A 23,699-nucleotide genomic window follows, 5' to 3' on the forward strand; every position below is an offset into this window, starting at 1 on the left:
TTCCCTGGGTTTTTGCTAGCATATTTTAAGATGTGGGTATGTTTTAGCACATTGGTGGCATGTTAACAACATCTTAACAATTTACTAAAACACGTTTTAGCATAATTCTAGCATGTTTTAACAAGTTGTTAGCATGTTTTAGCACTATGCTAGCCCTATGACTATTTCTCACTTCCAAGAATGCAAAGAATGGATTGCATTCTCGTGGATTTCGGTCTCACAGACCGTAATGTATTTACGAGCATGCAGCGGGAACCTCTTTAGTGAGAATGCCAAGTTTAAAGTATACAGGCTTTTGTACGTCATCCACCTACAGCGTCTTCTGGGATTTCTAACGATTCAATTCTCACAAGTCTAGGGTGACCATATTTTAGTTATCAAAAAAGAGAACAGTGGGGGAGGGGTTCGGGCAAAGGCGGGGCTTAGCCTAACACAATATACTTAGCAAAGTTTTTTATTTGTTTGTTTTGTTTTTATAATACATAAAAAGAAAACAAGTAGATATAATAGAAAAGAATAGAGAACTCTAGTGTCAGATTTGTAATAAAACAAATCAATAGAATGGAAAAACAATAGATAATGATTGTGTTATTAGAAGCTTACAAATAATAGAGAATGCTAGTGTTAAAGGATATTTTTTCTTTTTAAATAAAACAAGTAGTTAGAATAGAAATAGAATAAATGTTAGAGGGTCAAGTTTTTTTTAATTAAAAAGAAAACAAGCAGATAAAGTTAGAATTAGCATTATAATAGAGAGTGTTAGAGTTAGAGGGTCAGATGAAGATGAAAGAGATGTGTCTCTTGAAAATGATAAGTACTCAGATGCTTGGATTGAGTTGGGCAGGTTATTCCACCAGGAGGGAACAGTTAATGAAGAAGTCCATGAAGGTTTAGTCATAGGTAGAATGCAAAATGTTTCAATACAAGCATTTCAGTCAAATGTAATTTATGCACTTTTTCTAACCCACTTGGGAAAATCAATCCATGGCAACAGTTTAAAAGTAGCACAATTCTCTGAAAAAACAAAAACAAAAAAAAAACCCAGACTTGGCAACCCTGCATCCAACAAGAGCTGCAGGAGTCAGTTTTGACTGATCACAAGTTGAGAATAAGGAGAGATGACTGACAAGAAAGACCATGGTGGAAGATTTGCTGCTCTACTGATCCTGAGCTCATTGGCAAATATCTGATCTTGTAAGATGTGGTCCCTTTCCACAGAGTGTGCGTGATCGTGAAATTGAAAGTGAACAGCAAAAGCGATCATTCAAAAGAGATTTAAATACTCTGCATACAGATAGTGGCTTCCTGATGCGCCAAAATTATATATAATATTAGAATACAGGCGTGGACACAAAAATCGCAGGAGCGAAACATATTTTGCGGGAGCAGGCGTCAATGGTCAGAAATTCAGCTTTAAGAAAACAGTCCCACTCAGGGCTTTAAGACAAAAACGCACACAATGAAAGGTGACTGTAGAAAGCAAAAGCGGAATCCTGGAAAATTTTGGGTGATTAGGAAATCCCGGTCAGACACATTTTTTTTAAGTCTAAAAAAATGTCCGGGAAAAGAGGACGTATGGTCACCCTACCAAGTCTGCATTCGATGCATCCTCGATATCAAGAACACATCCAGGTACTTGCATTCTTGAGGATTTTAACTTGATGATGTCTAGTACAGATCGCTTAAGAATGCATATTGAGAAATGACCCCAGTGGTGTAACACATTTTTTAGCATGTTTTAGGATGATGCCAGCATGTTTGAATAGCTAGCATGTTTTAGCGAATTGTCGAATTGTCCTCATTAGACCTTTAAAAAACACTCAGAGTCCTCTGCTGGTTTGCTGGGAGTTGCTGGCTTTTTCCTGTTTTAGCACGTTACTAGCATGTTTCTGGCATGTTGCTAGCATATTTTATCATGTTAGCATGTTTTACCACATTGTTAGAATTTTTAGCATGTTTTAACAGCTAGTATGTTTTAGCAAAGTGCTCCACATTCACAAGAATGGGGGAAAAGCCTACCAGAACAATGATTAGAACTGATGCATATTTAGTTGCAGCTCAATGAAAATTATGTTTCATTCAGAATTATGTTAGAACAGAAGTAATGTAAGATGGGTTTGATAATAGCTTTTTATGTTGACTTTAAAACATTAAATATTTAGGCATGCATGGCGCAGGTTCAGATCTGGCCTGCAGTGTATCTCATTCTCCCTCTCATTTTTCTTTGTAGTTTATCATCAATAAATTGTCATATAAATTAAACAAAATGTAAAAATGTTATATAAAAGTTATATAAAAATTAATTTTAAAAACTTTTAAATATGCAGAGCAACAATACAGGTCCCTGGAGTGTTAACTATTGCAGAGTCAGGCCAATGGATGTGGATAATTAATATCAATCTATAGGAGAAACATCCTTGGCATAAATATTAATGTTTCTGTGACCTAGAATACTGTCCTTTCTGATGATGACATTGACCATGGTCTCTCTCTCCCTCTCGCAGAAACAATTAGAAGGCTCTAGAGAGCCTGTTGCAGCAAAAATCAATAGCTGTACGTGCTTATTCTTTTATTTTTTAACAAACAAATAGAGAAGACTGTTGTGAAGCTTTTCTTTCATGGTGGGAATTTACTTCCTTGGCTATTTCATTCACTATTCCATTGATTTTGCAAACTATTTCATTTTGACTGAAACCAGTTGGAAATAAAATTTCTACAGCTATTCTATTTTTTTTTTTTTTAGCTCTATGTACATCCTACAGCTCTAAAGAAATTCAGACTGTAATGCACTTTAAATTGCTAGGATAATTTATAATAATGAGGCAGTCACTGCCTTTGTTATTCCCTAAAAGATTAATTATTTGTTGTATTGTGGAACAGAATCTTGAAAAAGCTAATTGTTCATTCACTTCTTTTGTTCCACAAACCACTTTATGCCATAATGTGTGGGTGTGCATTAAAATCTTAGCAATATATTCAGTTGCAACTGTAGCCTACTGAAAAGCGCCACCTTGTGATCAAATTGCAAAAGCAATAATTTGAAAAGCATGTTTTGTGGTTGAAGCATTTGCCAAATTTGTCCATTTTCCTTTTTTCTTTTCTTTCTATTTTCTTAAAGCTGCAGTCCGTAAGTTTTGCCTCTTTGTCGCCATCTATGTTTGAAAACCTGGAATTGCACTTACTTGCGGAATTATCTTAATTGCTTGGGGTTGTACTCTGGCACAGCTCCAGCGCGGATGAATCTAATGTTTTGAGGTGAATGTGTGGCAGTTAGTCACAGCCTTGTTGTGGATATTTACTGTACTTCACAATCACATTTTAGTCTACGTCTTGGAATATATGACCCAAATAAGAATTTTCACCGTATATTGTCATCTGAACAAGTAAGTAACAAGTCAGTCACATTTGTTCTGCCCAACTGAGGAAAAAATCATTACCATAAATCGCGCTACCAATAGTGATTTAATCTAAAGATCTGTTAGCTCATATCACATCAAAGCGTGCAAAATATCATTGTTATATTTTATTCTCAAATGAACAACATCAGCGTTGCATGACTATGAGTGTGGTGTGTATTAGCGTGTAGATTTCAATTTCTGTACAGTCTAATCTAATTGTCATACCATTCGAATTTCATATTAAGAAATTCTTTTAACCCAAAAAGCAAACTATGCTCCCTTCGAACTGGTTTTCTTTAAAATACAAATCTTGTGTAATAAGGCTATCTGTAATCAGAAGCACATTTAAAACTGGAATATAATTGAATTTCATGTGTTTCATAAACACATAATACTTTCTGGATTACAATCCACCATCAAAATGATACATTTAATTATTCTAGCTGTTGTGAGAAAAGGCTATTAAGGATGCGCCACCTGCAGCATCCGCACATGTGATAGCCTACTAGCCGGGACAAGTTCTTTATGTTTACAGACGTTTTAATTTATTTATTTTTAACTAAAGAAGTACACATAGGTGACACTCACAACACCCGAATACAGTTTACGGACACTCTTTAACAACTTTTCAAGTAAATATTTGGTTATGCAGTATGTTTAGTGATTGAAAAAGAATATAACTCAAAGTTTTATAGAAAAATGCAACAGTGGGCTTTAGTTGTCAACATTGTACTATATTATTTATGGATTGGAGCCTATTCAGTAAATCACAATAAAACCCCAAATGTTTTTTTTTTCAGCCAGTTTTATGATTCTGCAATATTCCTACACATCACTGATCCCTTAAGGAGGCATTGTACCTGAAAATGCATAATTAGGAGCTGATGTGCTGCACTGACCTTTAAATTGCTTCCCAATATGATAGAAGGATGAAAATCATTGCAGAGCAACCCAGTAACACTCTAAAGTTTAATTATGTCAGAAGGCCGCTATGTGATTAAAATACTATAGTTTCAGCCTTCAAACTTATTGCAAAGACTTTTGTGAAGGCCAAAGCACTGGAGTCCTCAAAATTTGCATTTTGCAGGTGGTCAGTGAAGTGTACAGTAAGAAATGTTCAAAAAAATATGACCTAGTAGGCCTACTCTGTTAAGAGGGATTTGTCTGCATTGATTTTTCACAGGTGCTTTGCTGTATTTTGAATTGCACTGCTGTTTTAGGGTTAAAAATAAGTTTGTAAATTTAACAGATAATTTCCAATTCCGTTTTTCTACGGTTTTTATTTCTATTTATTTATTTATTTTTCTTAAGGTGCAGTCAATTTCGGCAAAAACGTTCAGCGAAATTTCCAGTTCCATTATTCATTAGCCTACTTCTGCAGCTACATATGAAGCTTTAAGCTCATTTGAAACCAAGCAGTCTTCTTTTGGTGAATTCTGGTGTCCAACACAATGTGTAATAGCCTATGTGTGGGGAAAATCTTTCATTTCGATCTTCCATTTCCGATCGCGTAGGTTCTCGTTTTAAAATGGTTGTAGCCTATTTCACGAAAATTCGCCGAATATAAATGTGACCGCACCTTTAAAGAGTAGTAGTATTTCTGCACTATCCAGTATTAAAGAAACATCCTAGTCTTCTTGTAAAGGCATTATTTTCCAAAAGTGACTCCAAAACAAAACATGTTTAAAAATCATGTTTTTTGGCTGCCTGAAATCACTTTCAAAAATGAAAAATGCTTGGTTTCTGAAGGCTTTGTAAAGAACTCACTCAGTCTTGTCCATTGAGGGCTGTAGCAACACTGAGATCTCCACACTGTCAGGATGCGCGCACATTTATAAATAAATAAATCTGCCTTGTCTCAGGCTCGCGCATCAGTGCTGGAGCTGACCGTGGTGCTGATCGCCGCACGCTCGCTCAAGATCAACACTGACATGCTCGAGCGTCAGTATCTGAACACCTCCGACACCGAACTTGACGCTCCCTCACAACCTTCGGTTTCGGAGGAAATCCTAAAATAATCGAGCATGAATCTGAAGTGAGACGGAAGCGTTTTGGAAGTCGAAGGAAAGTCAGTATTAAACCTGATGCTGACATGGACGTTTCGGCACGTGTTTTAATAGGATTTGCGAAGAGATTTTTACTGTACCTTATTTAAGATGTGTGCTATTTGAATGAATTTATATTCATGATGTTGCTATAAACATATCCGTTTAGAAGCAAAAGAAGATAACTACATCTATTTGGATTCTTGGACATTTGAAGTGGAGATATGGCTCGCGTTCTTGTCCTTGTTAACTCAGTCGGACTGTTGCTCTTCGGTAGTGAAATGTTTCTGGTGGGAGCAAGTAAGTTTATTTGTCTAATAATCAGTGTCCTCCTGTCTTGAATTGAATGGATGCACGTGAGCTTCTGTAAATGAGATGAACTGAACCTTTGCGGGGTTTACTTGGATGCTCTGTGTTGGGGGTCTTTGTGTGTCTGTGAGCAAAATCATGTCATTCAATGGGTTACATAAAAAGCAGGATTTTTAAATTCAGAACGACAGGTGCTTAAATAACCTCCAGTACATCGAATAGTTTTAATATAACAAAGACATATGTTAAAATGCTGGCTATATTGCTAAAGTGCTTTGACTGGTTAAGAGGTTAGTAGAGACTAAAATGGGCTAAGTATTGACTTTTTATCATTGGTTTTTGGATTTTTGGCATTCAATCGAACACTGGACCGATAGTCAAATAGTCTGAATTCTCAGCGTATTCTTGGCAAGTGGTTGTTCTTTCACTGTAAGTTTTATAGTGGTTATGCAGTATATTACAAATAAATTAGATGATTGCTAAATATTAGTGTGATTATAAAATATAAATTTAATAGCAAATCTATCATCAAAAAATTGGCCTATATAAGGCTGGTCAGATTAAACATAACAATTAACCATTCAGCTGCAGTTGTTTTCTACAATATATTGCATTGGATAGAAGATTACTTAAAGTTCAATGTGGATAGCAGAAAATGTAACAGCAAAAAATAACCGTTAACACTCATGTATTTTGATAAACATTTTTATCCAAAGCGTCTTATGTTGCATTCATGGTATACATTTTAGCAGTTCATGCATTTCCTGTTGCTCGAACCCAGGACTTTGTCGTTGCTAGCACCATGCTTTACAGGTTGAACTACAACTTTGAAAAATCCTGGCAATATTTTTACTAAACAGATTTTTCTTGTATACTTCTTGAATATTTTTTGGGGAGCATGTCAGGAAAATGCTTTCGTTCTGATCCTTTCCCTTTTTTCCAGATTGAGTCATCTGGGATTTTGTGGTAGCTTTGATAAGGCAGCAGTTGGCACTTCTGTTCTCACAAGCACAGCGTTTCCATCTGAAATATGAGCACTTCCAGTGCTGAAAGTTGCTTCTCGGAAACCAGGATATCTCTCCTTTTCCAAAACAGATTACACCTGTCAGAGGCAACACAATGGAATAGCCCAATATTCATTCTCGATGGTTGCATATTAAAAGTAACAATTTACTAATGCATGTAAGACTAAATAATCTTTACATTCATTTTCCCAGCCTTGCATTAACATAAGTGCAGAGTCTTCACAAATATATGCAAATTGTAGAAAGTCATGTCCAGTACATGCATGACACAACAGACACACTTGATTCAATTTAAACAGAAGGATATGTGAGAAATTATCATAATGCTGTTTGAAATCTGTCCTAGTTTATGATCCAGAGCAGCTGCTTTGCAGAGATTTAGGACTAGAGAATAATTTAAATTCATCTTGGTTTCTTTTCCTTGACAACAGACACCTGAAATAAGATAGTTAGTGTCATGCAGAGCTCAGCACTGCTGAAAATACTACAGCAAAATGGCTCTTGATTAAAGGAATAGTTTACCAAAAATGAAAAAATTGAGTTATCCCAAGCCATCCAAGATGTAGATGAGTTTCATCACTGGAACAGATTTCAAGAAATTTAGCATTATATCATTTGCTCACCAATGGATCCTTTGCAGTGAATGAGAATTCAAGCAGCCCAATAAGACATCATAATCCATCATCCACAGTCCATCATTTATTGTTTTGTGAAGTTAAAAGCTGTGCCTATATAATATACAAAGCCATTAAGACAATTTTCTTCAAACAAGGCTTCTGCTCTTCTAGGTCACAGACCACTTATATTTCATATGCATATTAAGATGACTCTGTGACCTGAACCACAAAACCAGTCATAAGTGTCAATTGTCCTGAATAAATAAGCTTTCCATTGATGCATGGTTTGTTATGATAGGACTATATTTGGCTGAGATACAACTATTTGAAAATCTGGAATCTGAGGGTGCAAAAAATAAAAAAACTGAGAAAATTGCCTAGCAATGCATATTACTAATCAAAAATTAAATTTTAATATATTTAGGGTAGGAAATTTACAAAATATCTTCATGGAACATGATCTTTACTTAATATCCTAGTGATTTTTGGCATAAAAGAAAAATAGATAATTTTGACCCAAACAATGTATTTTTGGCTATTGCTATAAATATACCCCAGCGACTTAAAACTGGTTTTATGGTCCAGGGTCACAAATGTCTTTTACAAAGGCTTTCAACATTTCCACACAAAAGAAGGATTCAGTCTCCACATGTTCAGTTTTGTTTGCATGCGTGACTCTTCTATTATGTGCCTTTGAAAAGTGCTTTGCCTTGAAATATAAGGACATAAAAATTTAATTAAAGAGAAATATCAAGTGTAGGATACTAGTGTCAGATCTAATAGAAAACAAAATAATACTCCACAAGGGCAAAAATTAATTACAAATTATGCACTGTCAGAAATATTTGAAAATAATTTCCCCTCAAAGGTAAACAAATTTGTGCTTCATTTACTCCTGTGGTTTGTGGAATAGTGATAAAGAATTTTCAGTTATTCTTTTTGAAACTTAAGTTGTTACACCTCTATGTAGCAACAAGTGACCATCTTTATGAGTGAGTACATAATTTAGAAGATCCATTCAACAGCATAGATTTATTCAAAATGTTTGTGTGAGTCATTTAATCATTCACTCAACCGATGTGTTCAAAACCGCTGAACCATTAAAGGAATAGGTCACCTAAAAATTAAAATTTACTACAAATTTCCAGGTTTCCTCCATCTAATGCAAGTGAACGGTGCTCAACGCAGGTTGTGTGGATTACTCTGAAGCTGCTTAAATATGTATTTCGTAGGGATGTCCCGATACAACGTTTTGACTTCCGATACGATAACGATATTGCAGCCTTCAGTACTAACCGATACCGATACAAATCCGATACAATAATCAGCACAAATCATGAATACTTCTACCTATTTCGTTGTGTGGAATGTATGAACGGCTAGATCAAACTGAGAACAAAAGTCAGCAACAGTAAGTATGGAAAAAAACGATCAATTTATTAACTATTGGTTGCATAAATGTGAACCTTTTACATAAGAATATATAAAAAATAAAGAATAAATATTAAGACCCTGAAAAATATCTTAATTGAATAAACAAAAATATATTTTTTAAAGTGCAAAATACTAATTAAAGGTCACTTCAGTTATTTATTTTTTACCGTCAGCAAATGGTATGAACAGCTGAGAGCAGGAACATAAGAAAAAAAAAATATTGTTAATTGACCAACTGCTAAAGGTTAAGTGTCCAAAGTTTCAATTTCACACACACTGCCCGTAAAGAATGAGATCGTTGCATTTACTATCCACAAAAAATAGTGCAATGATCCAATCCCTTTCTCATATTAGCAGCATTATCTCTTAGAACGACATGGACCTTCTTTTTGTCGACTTTCCAGTCACGCAGCATCTCCTCCATGGCGTTTGTGATGGCGTTAGCTGTGTGTGAACCTCTGAACTCGCGTGCATGTAAAACTGCTCTCTGCAAAGTAAAGTCAGCGTCTATCCAGTGCGCAGTCAGACTCAAACTCAATAAAGATAGCGGGCAGTTTTCTGAGCTCCAGATGTCAGTGGTGAAGCTAACAGCACTTGCTTTATCCAGATGCATAGCAATACACTCTTTAACTTCTTTATACATCTGGGGTATGGTTTTGTCGACAATGTAGTGGCGGCTGGGCATAACGTAGCGAGGCTCGAGGTGTTCAATTAAGCGTTTAAACCCAATATTACTCACCACCGACAGTGGCTGGTCATCGAGCACAATAAACTGGCATATCCTTTCTGTTAAGGTTAATGCCTTTTTGCTATCTCTTGGGAATTTGTCACGCTTTGCGAGGGTTTCAGGCAGCGTTGGTTGCTTGAGGTTGCCAGAGGATTGTTTCCTTAACTCAGTGGTCTTGCGAAAGTCCTCATGCAGAGTTTTGTGATGCTGCTTCAAATGCGCGATGAGGTTGGACGTACTAAACTTTCCCGGTTCTGTTCCACCACGGGAAACTTGTGCATGACAAGTGTTGCACTGAGCCACACTGTCTTTTTCGGACTTTAATGAAAAATACTGCCACACGGCCGACATCGCTCTTTTTCTTTGCTACTTCGCTAGCAAGCAGTGTTGTGATCACGTGGGCTTTGCACGCTGGCTCTGGAGGCTGCTGGATAGAATAGCTGTAACGGAGTTTAGAGCGGAACGGACTGCTTATATCGGAGATTTTCAACGTAGTCCGATATAATCCGATAGAGTTTTTTTGGGCTGATATCGGACCTATTTCCGATATCAATATCGGATCGGGACATCCCTAGTATTTCGTACTGTCAAAAATGGGCTACCATTCATTTACATTAGATGAGGAATTTGTTTCCCCCCAAAATCTTCATTTCTCTTTGGCTGAAGAAAGAAAGTCTATACACCTAGGATTAAAAAAGTTATCAGGAGATATATATATATACAGTATCTTACAGAAGTGAGAACACCCCTCACATTTTTGTAAATATTTTATTATATCTTTTTATGTGACAACACTGAAGAAATGCTGTCCCCTCAAAATAACTCAACACACAGCCATTAATGTCTAAACCGCTGGCCACAAAAGTGAGTACACCCCTAAGTGAAAATGTCCAAATTGGGCCCAAAGTGTCCACCATTATTTTCCAGCACTGCCTTAACCCTCTTGGGAATGGAGTTCACCAGAGCTTCACAGGTTGCCACTGGAGTCCTCTTCCACTCCTCCATGACGACATCACGGAGCTGGTGGATGTTAGAGACCTTGCGCTCCTCCACCTTCCGTTTGAGGATGCCCCACAGATGCTCAATAGGGTTTAGGTCTAGAGACATGCTTGGCCAGTCCATCACCTTTACCCTCAGCTTCTTTAGCAAGGCAGTGGTCGTCTTGGAGATGTGTTTGGGGTCGTTATCATGTTAGAATACTGCCCTGCGGCCCAGTCTCTGCTTCAGTATGTCACAGTACATGTTGGCATTCATGGTTCCCTCTATGAACTGTAGCTCCCCAGTGCCGGCAGCACTCATGCAGCCCCAGACCATGACACTCCCACCACCATGCTTGACTGTAGGCAAGACACACTTGTCTTTGTATTCCTCACCTGGTTGCCGCCACACACGCTTGACACCATCTGAACCAAATAAGTTTATCTTGGTCTCATCAGACCATAGGACATGGTTCCAGTAATCCATGTCCTTAGTCTGCTTGTCTTCAGCAAACTGTTTGCGGGCTTTCTCGTACATCATCTTTAGAAGAGGGTTCCTTCTGGGACAACAGCCATGCAGACCAATTTGATGCAGTGTGCGGCCTGAGTTTGAGCACTGACAGGCTGACCCCCCCCCACCCCTTCAACATCTGCAGCAATGCTGGCAGCACTCATACGTCTATTTCCCAAACACAACTTCTGGATATGACGCTGAGCACGTGCACTCAACTTCTTTCGTTGACCATGGCGAGGCCTGTTCTGAGGGGAACCTGTACTGTTAAACCGCTGTATGGTCTTGGCCACCGTGCTGCAGCTCAGATTCAGGGTCTTGGCAATTTTCTTATAGCCTACACCATCTTTATGTAGAGCAACAATTCTTTTTTTCAGATCATCAGAGAGTTCTTTGCCATGAGGTGCCATGTTGAACTTCCAGTGACAAGTATGAGAGAGTGAGAGCGATAACAGCAAATTTAACACACCTGCTCCCCATTCACACCTGAGACCTTGTAACACTAACGAGTCACATGACACCGGGGAGAGAAAATGGCTAATTGGGCCCAATTTGGACATTTTCACTTAGGGGTGTACTCACTTTTGTGGCCAGCAGTTTAGACATTAATGGCTGTGTGTTGAGTTATTTTAAGGTTATTTTCCCCCCTGTCCATCATCACCACCCGTCCCGTATTCGCCGCCCTTCACCAGGCTCCCGACGGGAGTGGGTGTGTGAGAGAGGAGGTGCGCTGAACACGCAGGGCTGGCGGCGTGTGATGAGGCGCACCTGACGTGAATAGAGCCTCATCACCGCCGCTGTTTAAACGCCGAGTGCGCCTCTCCTCGAGAGACCGGTCTCTTCCCTGTGCATGCACGCTGGTGTCCTCGTGGGTCCAGGAAGGGAGCGTCGAGGAGGACTGCCGCACCTGTTAGGCGGCTGACGGGCCAGGATGCCGGGCCGCCGAATCCCCCAGAAGCGCCGGGAACCCAGGAGATGGACGAAGCCGCGCAAGAGACGCCGCCGCCACTCGCTCCTGGCCCCGAGAGGGGAGCGCGTGCGGCCACCGGACTCCGCCCCTTCCCTGGACCCTTCCCTGACGAACACTACCCTCCTTCACTAGCCCCGCGGCACAACGAGGACACCAGATTCCCCGTTTATTTGGACACTTTTCCCCCTTTGGACACTTTTGTACATTTTATTGTTTAATAAAAACCTCTCCGAGGCTTGACGCCACACCCACTGTGTCTGTCGTTGGCTCCTCCCGCCACAATATATACATACACACACACACACACGCACACAATTGTTACTCTTGCTTGAATAGTATCCTATTCTTGAGTTCTCCATCTTATCCTTAGAAAACCCATTGACTGTTCAAGGGCAGTATGGGGTGTTCTGGTGTTACAGTGACACCTCGCTCCGTGGGGAAAGTGCAGTGTTCCCCTGAGGCTGAGACGCACTCCCTCTGCGGCTTTGTGTTGATAGAACACCCTGCAGCTCCATCTGTGAGTGCATTGTCTACCCTGAGAGGATCAGACAGCACATTTCACGAAATCTATCATGAAGCTCTAACCCCTTATCAGAATCCATTGCATGCCTGGAGGTCATTAGAGCATGAGATAACATAGTGATGGACAGAGATGGTGTGAGAGAGATGCCACATTTAGGCTGTGAAGACAAATTACCTGTGTTGTGTTCTCTTTATTGCAATCGCCTAACAGACCTGTATGTAGCAAGAAGATTCATTTAAATCCTCAATTTGGACAAGAAAGCAGTTGTTCAAGCAATCAATATGCACATTTGCAATTTAAACTGAGGTTGGGAGAACTTGCATTACTTAACATTTGAAGAAAAAATGAGGGAAGAGCAATTTAGAATTTGTGTAAAAGTGTATTTTTAGCTAGCAGGATCAAAGCCATGCAAAATTCTGACTCGGAGCACACGTTTATTCTGCTTTCATACTTGTGGATCGTAGTTGTGATTGCATGTTGAAGGTCTCTTTGAAGGAGATTATGGTCTGCTCTCAGATCATGAAGAACAGTTGAAGTGCTGCTATGTGCCTGCTTTCTGTGAATTACTTTGACAGTATGTCTGTGTGTCTCATGTGGCCTCTTGCTTTTTAACTGTATGTTTTACGCAGGGTGACCTGCACTCCTCTTTCTGTTATGTAACAGATTTGAGTGCATTTGACTTGTGCTTGAGTGGTTGAAAACAAAACCTTAGAGATGTACATCATAATGCATTGGAAAATACAGTAATATTAGACTGAAACAAGATGGGGTGGGTGAATTATGTCTTTTTTATTTTTAATGTATATTTTCATTCATTCAGACAGCAAGATATTGCAGTGCAAATGCTGACAGTACCACCATAACTCACGTCTTCCTTTGTCTAAACAATTATTTTCCACATCACTAAAGAGCTTATGCCTGGCCATGTATCACAATTTATTTGAAGCTACCTTCAGACACGTGTAACCTCTATTACTTCAAGGACAATGAGCTCTCGCTGGGGAAGAGTGAAGTAAATGTCATGGCTAAAATGACAAAAACCTGATGAATTATTTCTTAAAAACCTTCTATTCCTGGTCAGTGGAGAACGTTCATTATATTATTAAGTTAATATATTGAAAAAAATTGGCAATTCATAATGTGTCATTAGTACATTCTGGACACTGGCATCAAACTGCACTGTAAGCAGATTGGATTCTATAGTCGCTGGGACTTCGCTGGAATGCACTGGAACATTTTGTTCAAATATTTGCTGTTTTCTGTGACAAATTATCAGTTGTAATGATGAGACATAATTTTACAGACTCTGAGGTGCAAATACATTTGTTGATGTGGCAAAACATAACCCTGGCAGATGTTCTCTCATGATATCAGTTTATGAAAATCTTTCATTTTTCACTTCAGTGAGCATCTGCTGGACAGATGGAGTGAAACTGGCTTGGCATTTAGTGTGTAACAACACATTATAACAGTGATGTGTTTTCCTCTTACACAAATGGACAAAAAATATTATTTATGACAACTCATTGTGATTCATTACACCAACAAATATGAGTGAGTACTGATTCATTCAAAAAAATGTATTCAAAAGCAGCTATTAAGGACATTTCAGTAAGTCGTTGAATCATTTACTCAACAGATTCATTCAACAAAACTGATTAATTCAGGAACGAAACACTGCTAGCTCTAGGTTTGTTTGCAACTATTTTCATTTGCGAAGCAGATAAACTGGCAAAATTGTGTCTAAAATGTACAGTAGGTTATATATATATTATGTAATATAGTGTTAATTCTCACAATCGTGCTTTTTTATCTTGTGTCTACAGCCAAAAGTATACTTCCCTTGTCTATTTTCAGCTCTGGCTCGTGGCCTTTTGCACATGTAGTATTGTAGAAATATCTTGTAGCATTTCCAGTGTAGATGTAGAACTCCTATAATGTTAATAACTCCTTGCACACAGAATTACACAAAAACAACAATGTAGCTGCAAATCTGGGAACTCATTAAAATGGAAGGTTTGATGCATGTGACCCCATAGACGCTTTGATATCGCAGTCAGCCTTCACCGAGGTGGCCCTTTCCTACCTCAAAATGATTATCGGTGGCGCAGAGCTGGAGTCAGACCTCTCTCCATCCAATTTACACAGCCATTGCTGAGGGCAAGGAAGACCAGCATAATCAGCCATGACCCCTATTGTGTATGATCATAGCTGCATGGAGATGAGTGCTGCCATAATAGTGACCTCCTAGGGCGTCAACACAGGGCATTGATTATCAGTCTGATACTGAGTATGATTCTTCAGCGTTGTGATGCATTATGGGTTTTGTTGCTGATGATTAGCGTAGGAGAATAGCAGACAAATGACAAATGCAGATCCAAGCTCCTCTGCTTGCCTTACTGTGTGCCAAATACCAGTGTTGAAGAGTGATTTCTTTAAGTGGATATCTATCTATCTATTTAATTCTCTAATTTATCAGAGATGACAAATGAGAAACACTATGGCGGGTGTTGATTTAAAAGAAGGGCTTTTGCCAGGCATTGCTTGAAGATATGTTGTAAGTGTTCTTTCAGAAAATTATAAAATTTCCATTTATTTTAATTAATTCATTTATTGTTAATGTAAATAATTTACAGGCAGTTACATACATATTCCAATATTTTATTATGTAAGCCTTATGTTACTCCTAAATTAACAAGTGAATTTATAGTAATGTTAATATTAATTATAGCCATTCTCTGAACTCAGAACTCATTGCTTAATGAACTACACGCTTCTGCTGTATGCTTTTCCTTGTGAGAACAATGAGATATCTTGAATAAACTAATATTCAGTTAATTATAATTAAAGCAACTTTACAAAAACTATAACTAACCTTAACTTAATTAAAAAAAATATACTCTCTCTCAAAAAAGGTACAAACGGTCTCTGCCACTATGCTAATGTGTACATTATATAAACTTCAGGTACTGTATTATTTGTACTTTTATAGTACTAATATGAACCCATAAGGTGCTAATATGTATAATATAGGTGTAAATAATGTACAGAGATGTACCTTTTAGTCTTTGTACCTCAGGATACCTCCCCAGTGACAGCTTTTCTTTCTTTTTCTTTTGTTTTGGGAGTGTAATAACTATAAAATCATATTTTTTAAATGCATATTTTTTTTACATGTTTAATAATTAATTTTCATGCTAATTTAACATTTATCAATGGAAATAAACGTTTGTTTAAAAAGCGTTTCAGGCATGTGTTATTGTTACCCAATCTGGCAAATTTTTAAAATAAATAAGTTTTAAGAAATTTTAATAATACATTTTTATGCTAATTTAATTAATATTTATCTGAAGAAAGTAATGCCTGAAACACATTTTTTATGTTATCCCCTCTATATGGGGAAAATGATTTTCAGGCTTTATTTGGTTAAGTGCCTGTTAATATTGTGGTCCTTTGGTAAAGATGCGTCATACAGATCTGGAACAGAATCACTGTGCAACAAGCCACAACTTATTTCAAAACAGCCGTTATGTAACTTAGCAAAGAGTCTGTATTTGTTATTGTTGATATTATTGCATGGGTTCGGGTATAGGAACAAAAAAACACCCCTTCCCCTTTTTGCAATCGCCCACACAAACACATAAAGTCCATTAGAGCACTGCTCAGAGGAGATGCTAGAAAATGCTCTCTCAATTCAGTCTAGTTCACCGCCTTTCTATTTTCTCCAGAGCAACAGAGGCATGTGCTGGGGTATTGAATCTGCCACTGTTCTCCTCTGCTTTTTGTGAGACAAATTAGCTCGTCTTCCTAAATCATGATCGAGCACCTTACAGTTGAACTGAATAATAATAAAAAAAGGACCCACATAAAAGTCTCATATAGGACACAGTGTGCTGAATTCAGTCAATTTCAGAAAGAAGTTTCAATAAAATATAGTCATGAGCAGATCACTTCTGCTTTACGGTATATCTTTTATTTCAGTTTCTTTTTGTTTTTATAAAACCTGCTTGATTCTTTGATTAAATCCTTAGTGATTTCTGCCACTGTCAGTCTGATTTCGGTTCAGTCGCCTCTGAACACGGACTCATTTAAAGGAACACTCCACTTTTTTTGGAAATAGGCTCATTTTCCAACTCTGCAAGAGCTAAACAGTTGAGCACTGTTGAATCCATTCAGCACTGTTAGAGATTTCTGTAATTTCTACAGTTATTTACTGCATCACCGAGTATAATACTGAAAATTCCCTTGATAGTAATTAACTGTAAAACCCTTTGCATCATGGGAATTTACTGTGACGTCTGTATTACTGTATTATTTAAATTGCTGTATACTACTGCATTTACTGTAACGGCCTCTTTGGCGCCATTCTATTGAGGTTGTTTTATTTTCATAATTTCTTACATTTGGATTGACACAATTTGCCCTACACCGTGTCTACAACACCGCAACAGCTTGAGACCGACTACAGTGGATGTGTTACATCGCAATGATTGGAAAATACGTTTGTCCTTCATGTCAGAAACAGCGCGAGCACTTGGAGCACATCTGCACGTCAGAAATATACCGGGGCATCACTTTACTGTAAGCATCCACTGTAGCTAGTATATATAATGGGTTCTATATTGTTTTTTATCGAGTCGCGCCGCGCCACTCGCGTCCGAGGAAGACACGGAATCAGCGGGGCAGTGAAACCGCGAGAGTGGAAGAGTTCCGGAGAACATCTGCGCTGTGTGTCGATGCACCTTACGAGAGAATAAGACGTGTAAGCAAGGTAAAAAAAATATATGTACGTTTGTCTGTGTGTTTGTTTCAGATTTTTGCACACCAGTAACGTTACATTTACCCGTCAACATGGCGGTCGTGACCAACTTTACCATGGTAAACTGCGCTGTTGTTTCAAACGACTTTTGTCAGCTTGTTGAATTAAGTTACGGAATTAAAATAATTTTTAACGAGCAACGCTTATCATATATTAGCATTACTTTAACTAATGTGAAATTTTGTTCAGGTGTTAGTAGTCAATGTTGGACAGTAGAGAAAATAAAATTGTATGTTAGCTGAGTTAAACAAGTTTTATGGCTAGCTGCCTTTTCTAGTTTTAGAATTAGTTTGTTATAGTTTTTAATGGAATTTAAGATTTACTGCATTTTTTGTATTTGTGTTTTAAAGGCAATTGCAATGAAGCATCAAGAAAGATATGAGCATGCCAGCCACCCTGAGACTGATAATTCATGGTAAGAGAACATCTTGAGAGGTTTGTGGATTCTACAGGTACATCTCGAAAAATTAGAATATCGTGAAAAAGTTATTGAAAAGTTATTTCAAAAAGTGAAACTTTCATATATTTTAGATTCATTACATGTAAAGTAAAACATTTCAAAAGTTTTTTGTTTTAATTTTGATGATTAGAGCTTACAGCTCATGAAAGTCAAAAATCAGTATCTCAAAATATTAGAATATTTATATTTGAGTTTCAATTAATCACTTGTTCTGTGAAACCACAATAACGGGGAACACTGCTGACTTGGCAATGATCCAGAAGATGATCATTGACGCCCTCCACAAAGAGGGTAAGTCACAGAGGGTCATTACTGAAAGGTGTGGCTGTTTACAGAGTGCTGTATCAAAGCATATTAAATGCAAAGTTGACAGGAAGGAAGAATTTGTGTAGGAAAAGATGCACAAGCAACAGTGATGACCGTAAGCTTGAGAATACTGTCAAGCAAAGCTGATTCAAACACTTGAGAGAGCTTCACAAGGAGTGGACTGAAGCTGGAGTCAGTGCATCAAGAGTCCCCACGCTCAGACGTCTTCAGGAAAAGGGCTACCAAGCCACTTCTGAACCAGAGACAACGTCAGAAGCATCTTACCTGGGCTGTGGAGAAAAAGAACTGGACTGTTGCTCAGTGGTCCAAAGTCCTCTTTTCAGATGAAAGAAAATTTTGCATTTAATTTGGAAATCAAGGTCCCAGAGTCTGGAGGAAGTGTGGAGAGGCATAGAAAATGTTCCTTGAAGTCCAGTGTGAAGTTTCCACAGTCAGTGATGATTTGGGCTGCCATGTCATCTGCTGGTGTTGGTCCACTGTTGTCCACTTTCTGAAGTCCACAGTCAACGCAGCCATCTACCAGGAAATTTTAGAGCACTTCATGCTTCCTTCTGCTGACAAGCTTTATGGAGATGCTGATTTCATTTTCCAGCAGGACTTGGCACCTGCCCACACTGCCAAAGGTAACAAAAGCTGGTTCAATGACCATGGTGTTACTGTGCTTGATTGGCCAGCAAACTCATCTGACCTGAACCCCATAGAGAATCTATGGGGTATTGTCAAGAGGAATATGAGACACACCAGACCCAACAATGCAGATGACCTGAAGGCCACTATCAAAGCAATCTGGGCTTCCATTACACCTGAGCAGTGCCACAGGCTGATTGCCTCCATGCCACGCCGCATTGATGCAGTAATTCATGCAAAAGGAGGCCCAACCAAGTATTGAGTGCATAGAAATGAACATACTTTTCAGAAGCCTGACATTCCTGTTTAAAATATCCTTTTTGTATTGATCTTATGTAATATTCAAATTTTCTGAGACACTGAATTTTGTGTTTTCATTATCTGTAAGCCATAATCATCAAAATTTCAAGAAATAAAGGCTTGAAATATTTCACTCTATGTGTAATGAATCTATATAATATATGGGTTTCACTTTTTGAAATGAGTGACAAAAAATATTGACCTTTTTCACGATATTCAAATTTTGTTGAGATGTACCTGTATATGGGGTTTGCCTTTTAAAAGTGTGTCATTTCTATTTCTTGTTTTTCAGAGAAGACATTTCTGTCACTAACAAAGTGGATGGTGTGCAAAGGTGGTGGCCACGTTTTGGAGCAGCACCTGTTTGCAGATGGCTATGTATTCTTTGGCTGTCTGTCATTTTTCCCCATTATGTTTCTGTTGCCTAAAGATTCTTTGTGAGGATAAATCCAGAAGACACAACATAATGCACCGCAAAACATCCTAAGACAGGAGAATGGTGAAGATGCACTGTTCCAGCATTGGAAGACTGTATTTTTAAGTGTTATACATGCAATGTTTTAAGTAAAGAATTTGATATTTTGTAATTATTGTGTCTGTTTTAATTGAATGCCAGTAGTACCTATGTAGAGTAAAAATAAAATTAAGTTTATATAAAAATAATCAAATCTATATTAAAATGGATGAATTACAGTAGTATACTGATTCAAATAGAGCACAGCAACATATTTCAAACCTGTGGCTTATTGTTGTGTTTTCTTGGGAAGGTAGAAGCTTTTCCATGACAACAGTGTTGTTTGACAGTAAGTTCTTGAAAACATGCTTCGACTGTACTAGTTTCTGCACTAAAAATAGAGTGGAAATGTCATAATTATATATCAGTTCAAGCAGCAAATTATTCACTATTAATCACTATTACAAATCAATCACTATAATTAATAACATAGAATAAGTGGGCCTGACAATGGCAATGACCTGGCAATGAAGCTGGACAAGTTATGAAATATATATAAATTATTAGAGTTCAAAGATTCAAAGTTAACAGTATTAATTTTGCGTTTCCAGATCGTCCACCTGCTCCAGTTAATGTGTCGGTCATGCACCTGAGAGCTGATTCAGCAACTGTGTCCTGGGAGGTGCCTGAGGGTGACATCATCATCGGCTTTTCCATCTCCCAACAGGTAAATCACTTTTCAAGGAAATACATTTCAAATTTGTACACAAAATATAAACTGTGAATTCTAATATTTCTAAGCATATGGACACAGACAGCCTGTGCTCTTTTTGTAAAAAAGTTGAAGAGACATTTACATATTGTTTTTTGGATTAAATCCATTTAATTTTGGTCTGACCTTAGCTCTCGTATAATTGGTTCCCCCAATTTTACAAACACTTTTAGCCTAAAATCCTTTAAAAAAAACAACAAAAAAAAAACACTTGTAAATAACTTTTGTAATTTGCTTCTTTTTTTTTTATTCATTTCAAAATCACTCAAATGAAACACCTGTTTCTTAAACATATTTAACAATATTTACAAGACAAAATATCTAATAATAGTATTTTCATGGTCCAAAATATTTTGTAGTGCTTTTCTAAAAAATAAAGAAAATCATTAGTAATTATTTTTCTTTTTCAAGACTTTTCTTTTTCTTTTACAACATAAAACGTTTACAAAGTTAAATCAATAACCTGTCTTTAAAAAAAATTAAATGTCATGTGAAAGTTTTTGTGAATTAAATCATACCAGATTTTAGCATGGCTGGAATATTGTATTGACCAATCAGAAGCCAGGACTTTTATAAATGTTCATAAAAGTTTTCCTTAAACTTTCATACGTCCGTGCCTATATTTTTAATCATAACTTTTATTTAAAAATTGTGTGAGCAGTAGATGTGAATTTGGTCATATTTAGATCTATATTTATATGTTGATTTGATTACTGTCACATCCTCACTGTAAAAGATTAATATTGTTGTTTACTGAAATTCAGAAGCTATTTATTATCTAAATGACTGACTGATTTCACATACGAACAATTATAAATATATCTGTCAATATTGTTATGCACTAGGTTGTCAGCATATCTGTAATGGCTGTGCAGGCGATGCTCACAGATTAATGCATTATTCATTTAGCCAAGGACTTCTATTAGACTCCCCCACACCTAGAGGCTGCTTCAGAGCCCAAGGGCAGAGGAAAGCGCTTTGGATCTATTTGCAGACTTTAAAGACCAACCAAGGCAGAGCTAAATCCAACATTACGTTAGAGGGCAGAATTATAGCTGAAATGAAAGGCTGTCGTGTTTGGCTCTCAGAGCTTTGAGAATATCCTTTAGTGCCCTAACGTGTGATTTATACTTATTAGGTGACCTCATAGAAAGCGCTAACTGTTACTACTGCTGACCTCTAGACAGCGTGAGCCATTTGAAATGTCAGCAAATACCAGCCTAAAGCTGCAGGTGATGTTTCATAGTTTGTTAATTCTACAGGAACCTTGAAAAGTTTTTTCGGTTTGGACGAACATTTAAATATATGGAATTTAGACTTGGGATAAACTAGGACTAAAAAACACCCCATCACATCCCACAGTATATAATTCCTCAATATAAATGCACTCTTAATTATTTGTTTCAGGCGTTTCAATCAGACTTCTTGCCACAGGTGAATAAAATGTACAAACATTTGTGAAAAAAAATAGGTCATTCTGAAGATCTCAGTGAATTCAAGAACGAATGGAGTGGTGTAAATGACACCACTACTGGACTCTGGAGCAGTGGAAACCTGGTGTGGAGCAATGACTTGCGCTTCTCTGCCTGGAAAGTCTGGGTTTGGCAGATTCCAGCAGAACATTACCTGTTTGACTGCATTGTGCCAACTGTAAAGTTTGATGGAGGAGGGATAATGGCATGGGGCTGTTTTTTAGCGTCTTTATATATAGTAAGCTTCAGCATACCAAGACATTTTAGACAATGCTATGCTTCCAACTTAGTGGAAACAGTTTGGGGAAGGCCCTTTTCTAATGCAGCATGACTTTGCCCTATGCAGTGCACAAAGGATAGTTCATGAAGACACTGGTTGGATGAGTTTGTTGTGTAAGAACTTGATTAGCCCATACAGAGCCCTGACCTCAACCCCATCGAACACCTTGGGGATGAACTGCAATGGAGATTGTGGCCTTTTTGTCCAACTTAAGTGCCTGTCCTCACAGATGCTCTACTGTATGAATTGCCAAAATTCCCACAGAAACACTCCAAAATCTTGTGGACAATCTCTCCAAATGAGTGGAAGCTACAGCTGCAAAGACCAACACTACATTAATGTTTATGTTAGGGCTGCACGATTATGACAAGAATCATGATTGTCAGTTATTCCCTTGAAATTGAAATTGCAATTACAATGATCACAATTTACATTGAATGATGATTTAAACAGCTTTATACCATTGTTTGAGGCAACTGCAATGACATATTTTTATATGGAAATAAACAAACTGAAAACACTCTTCTTGAAAAAAAACCTTTATTGCTTTTCTATAGCATTAAGCCTCAAATGTCAACTACATTATACATTGGTTTAGTTTCTTCTGTAACACTTTAGTATAGAGACCAATTCTCATAATTAACTAGTTGCTTATTAGCATGTCTGTTATTAACATATTGGTTGTATATTAGCACTTATTAAGCACATGTTCTGCATCCATAATCCTACCCAATACCTAACTGTATTAACTATTAATAAGCAGAAAATGAGGAGTTTATTGAGGCAAAAGCTGTAGTTAATGGTTTGTTAATAGTGTAAATTGGACCTTAAACAACGTGTAACCATTTCTTCTTGTAAATAAAAAATAAATAAATAAATTGGTTGGCATTATAATGTTCTACTAAAACTACAATTAAAACAATGGAAAAAAAACCTTAAAGGGGTCATGAACTGAGAAGCCAAAATTCCCTTGATCTTTTGTCAAATAAGAGGTTATTGTACTAAAAAAACATCCTGTAAGTTTCAGAACTCAAAACTTTGTTGTTAGTCTAAGAACAGTTTATATTGAAGGCAGTCTACCAAAACGACAGCTTTTGGAATGTTCTACTCTAGTAATAGTTTGGATAAGCACCACCTCCGCAGAAGAGGATCAACACCTGCTTCTACATCACTGCCTTTTTAGCCCCGCCCAGCGATTCACGCATGATATGTGTTTAGAGGCAAACATGCACGTCTATGCAGAAACCAAACGATAAAGATGGCTGTGAACTGTGAAGACCACAACTGTTCAGTGCCAAGCTGTGGAAAAAACAGTCTTTGCATTGCCTTCCTTCTGACCCCGACATTAGAAAAGAGTGGATGAATTTTATTTTTAATGAAGATGCAGACCTCGTCAGTAAGAACTGGGTCCTTTGTTGACTTTACTGCGGATTCGTTTACAAACAAGGCACAATTTGGCGCGGGATTTTCAAAAAGATTGAAACTTAAAGACGTTGCTGTGCCGATTATACTGGATCCGACAGTAATAAAAGTGTGAGTAACTTTATTACGTGATCACTATTGCTTTGTCTCTTCTTACAGGTCACTTGATATGTATTCAGTTATGTATGTGTTTTTGACCTAAATCACAGCAGCTTCCATCTATGAGGGAT

At 37.6% G+C, this 23,699-nt stretch overlaps 1 protein-coding gene across 1 annotated transcript in view; it reads left to right on the forward strand.

The window, feature by feature from the left end:
- Positions 1 to 5,667: 5,667 nt before the first annotated feature.
- The window catches only part of LOC306880452 (fibronectin type III domain-containing protein 4-like), a gene marked incomplete at both ends in the record, with an annotated part of 31,437 nt that continues 13,405 nt past the window's right edge, over positions 5,668 to 23,699 (forward strand). The window contains 2 exons of the mRNA XM_079433962.1: positions 5,668 to 5,743; positions 20,135 to 20,250. Of these exons, the coding sequence (XP_079290088.1) occupies positions 5,668 to 5,743; positions 20,135 to 20,250 (192 nt within the window). The remainder of the gene's footprint in view (positions 5,744 to 20,134; positions 20,251 to 23,699) is intronic.

Source organism: Barbus barbus (genome assembly GCF_936440315.1).
Source record: "Barbus barbus genome assembly, chromosome: 14".
NCBI classification, from domain to species: domain Eukaryota; kingdom Metazoa; phylum Chordata; class Actinopteri; order Cypriniformes; family Cyprinidae; genus Barbus; species Barbus barbus.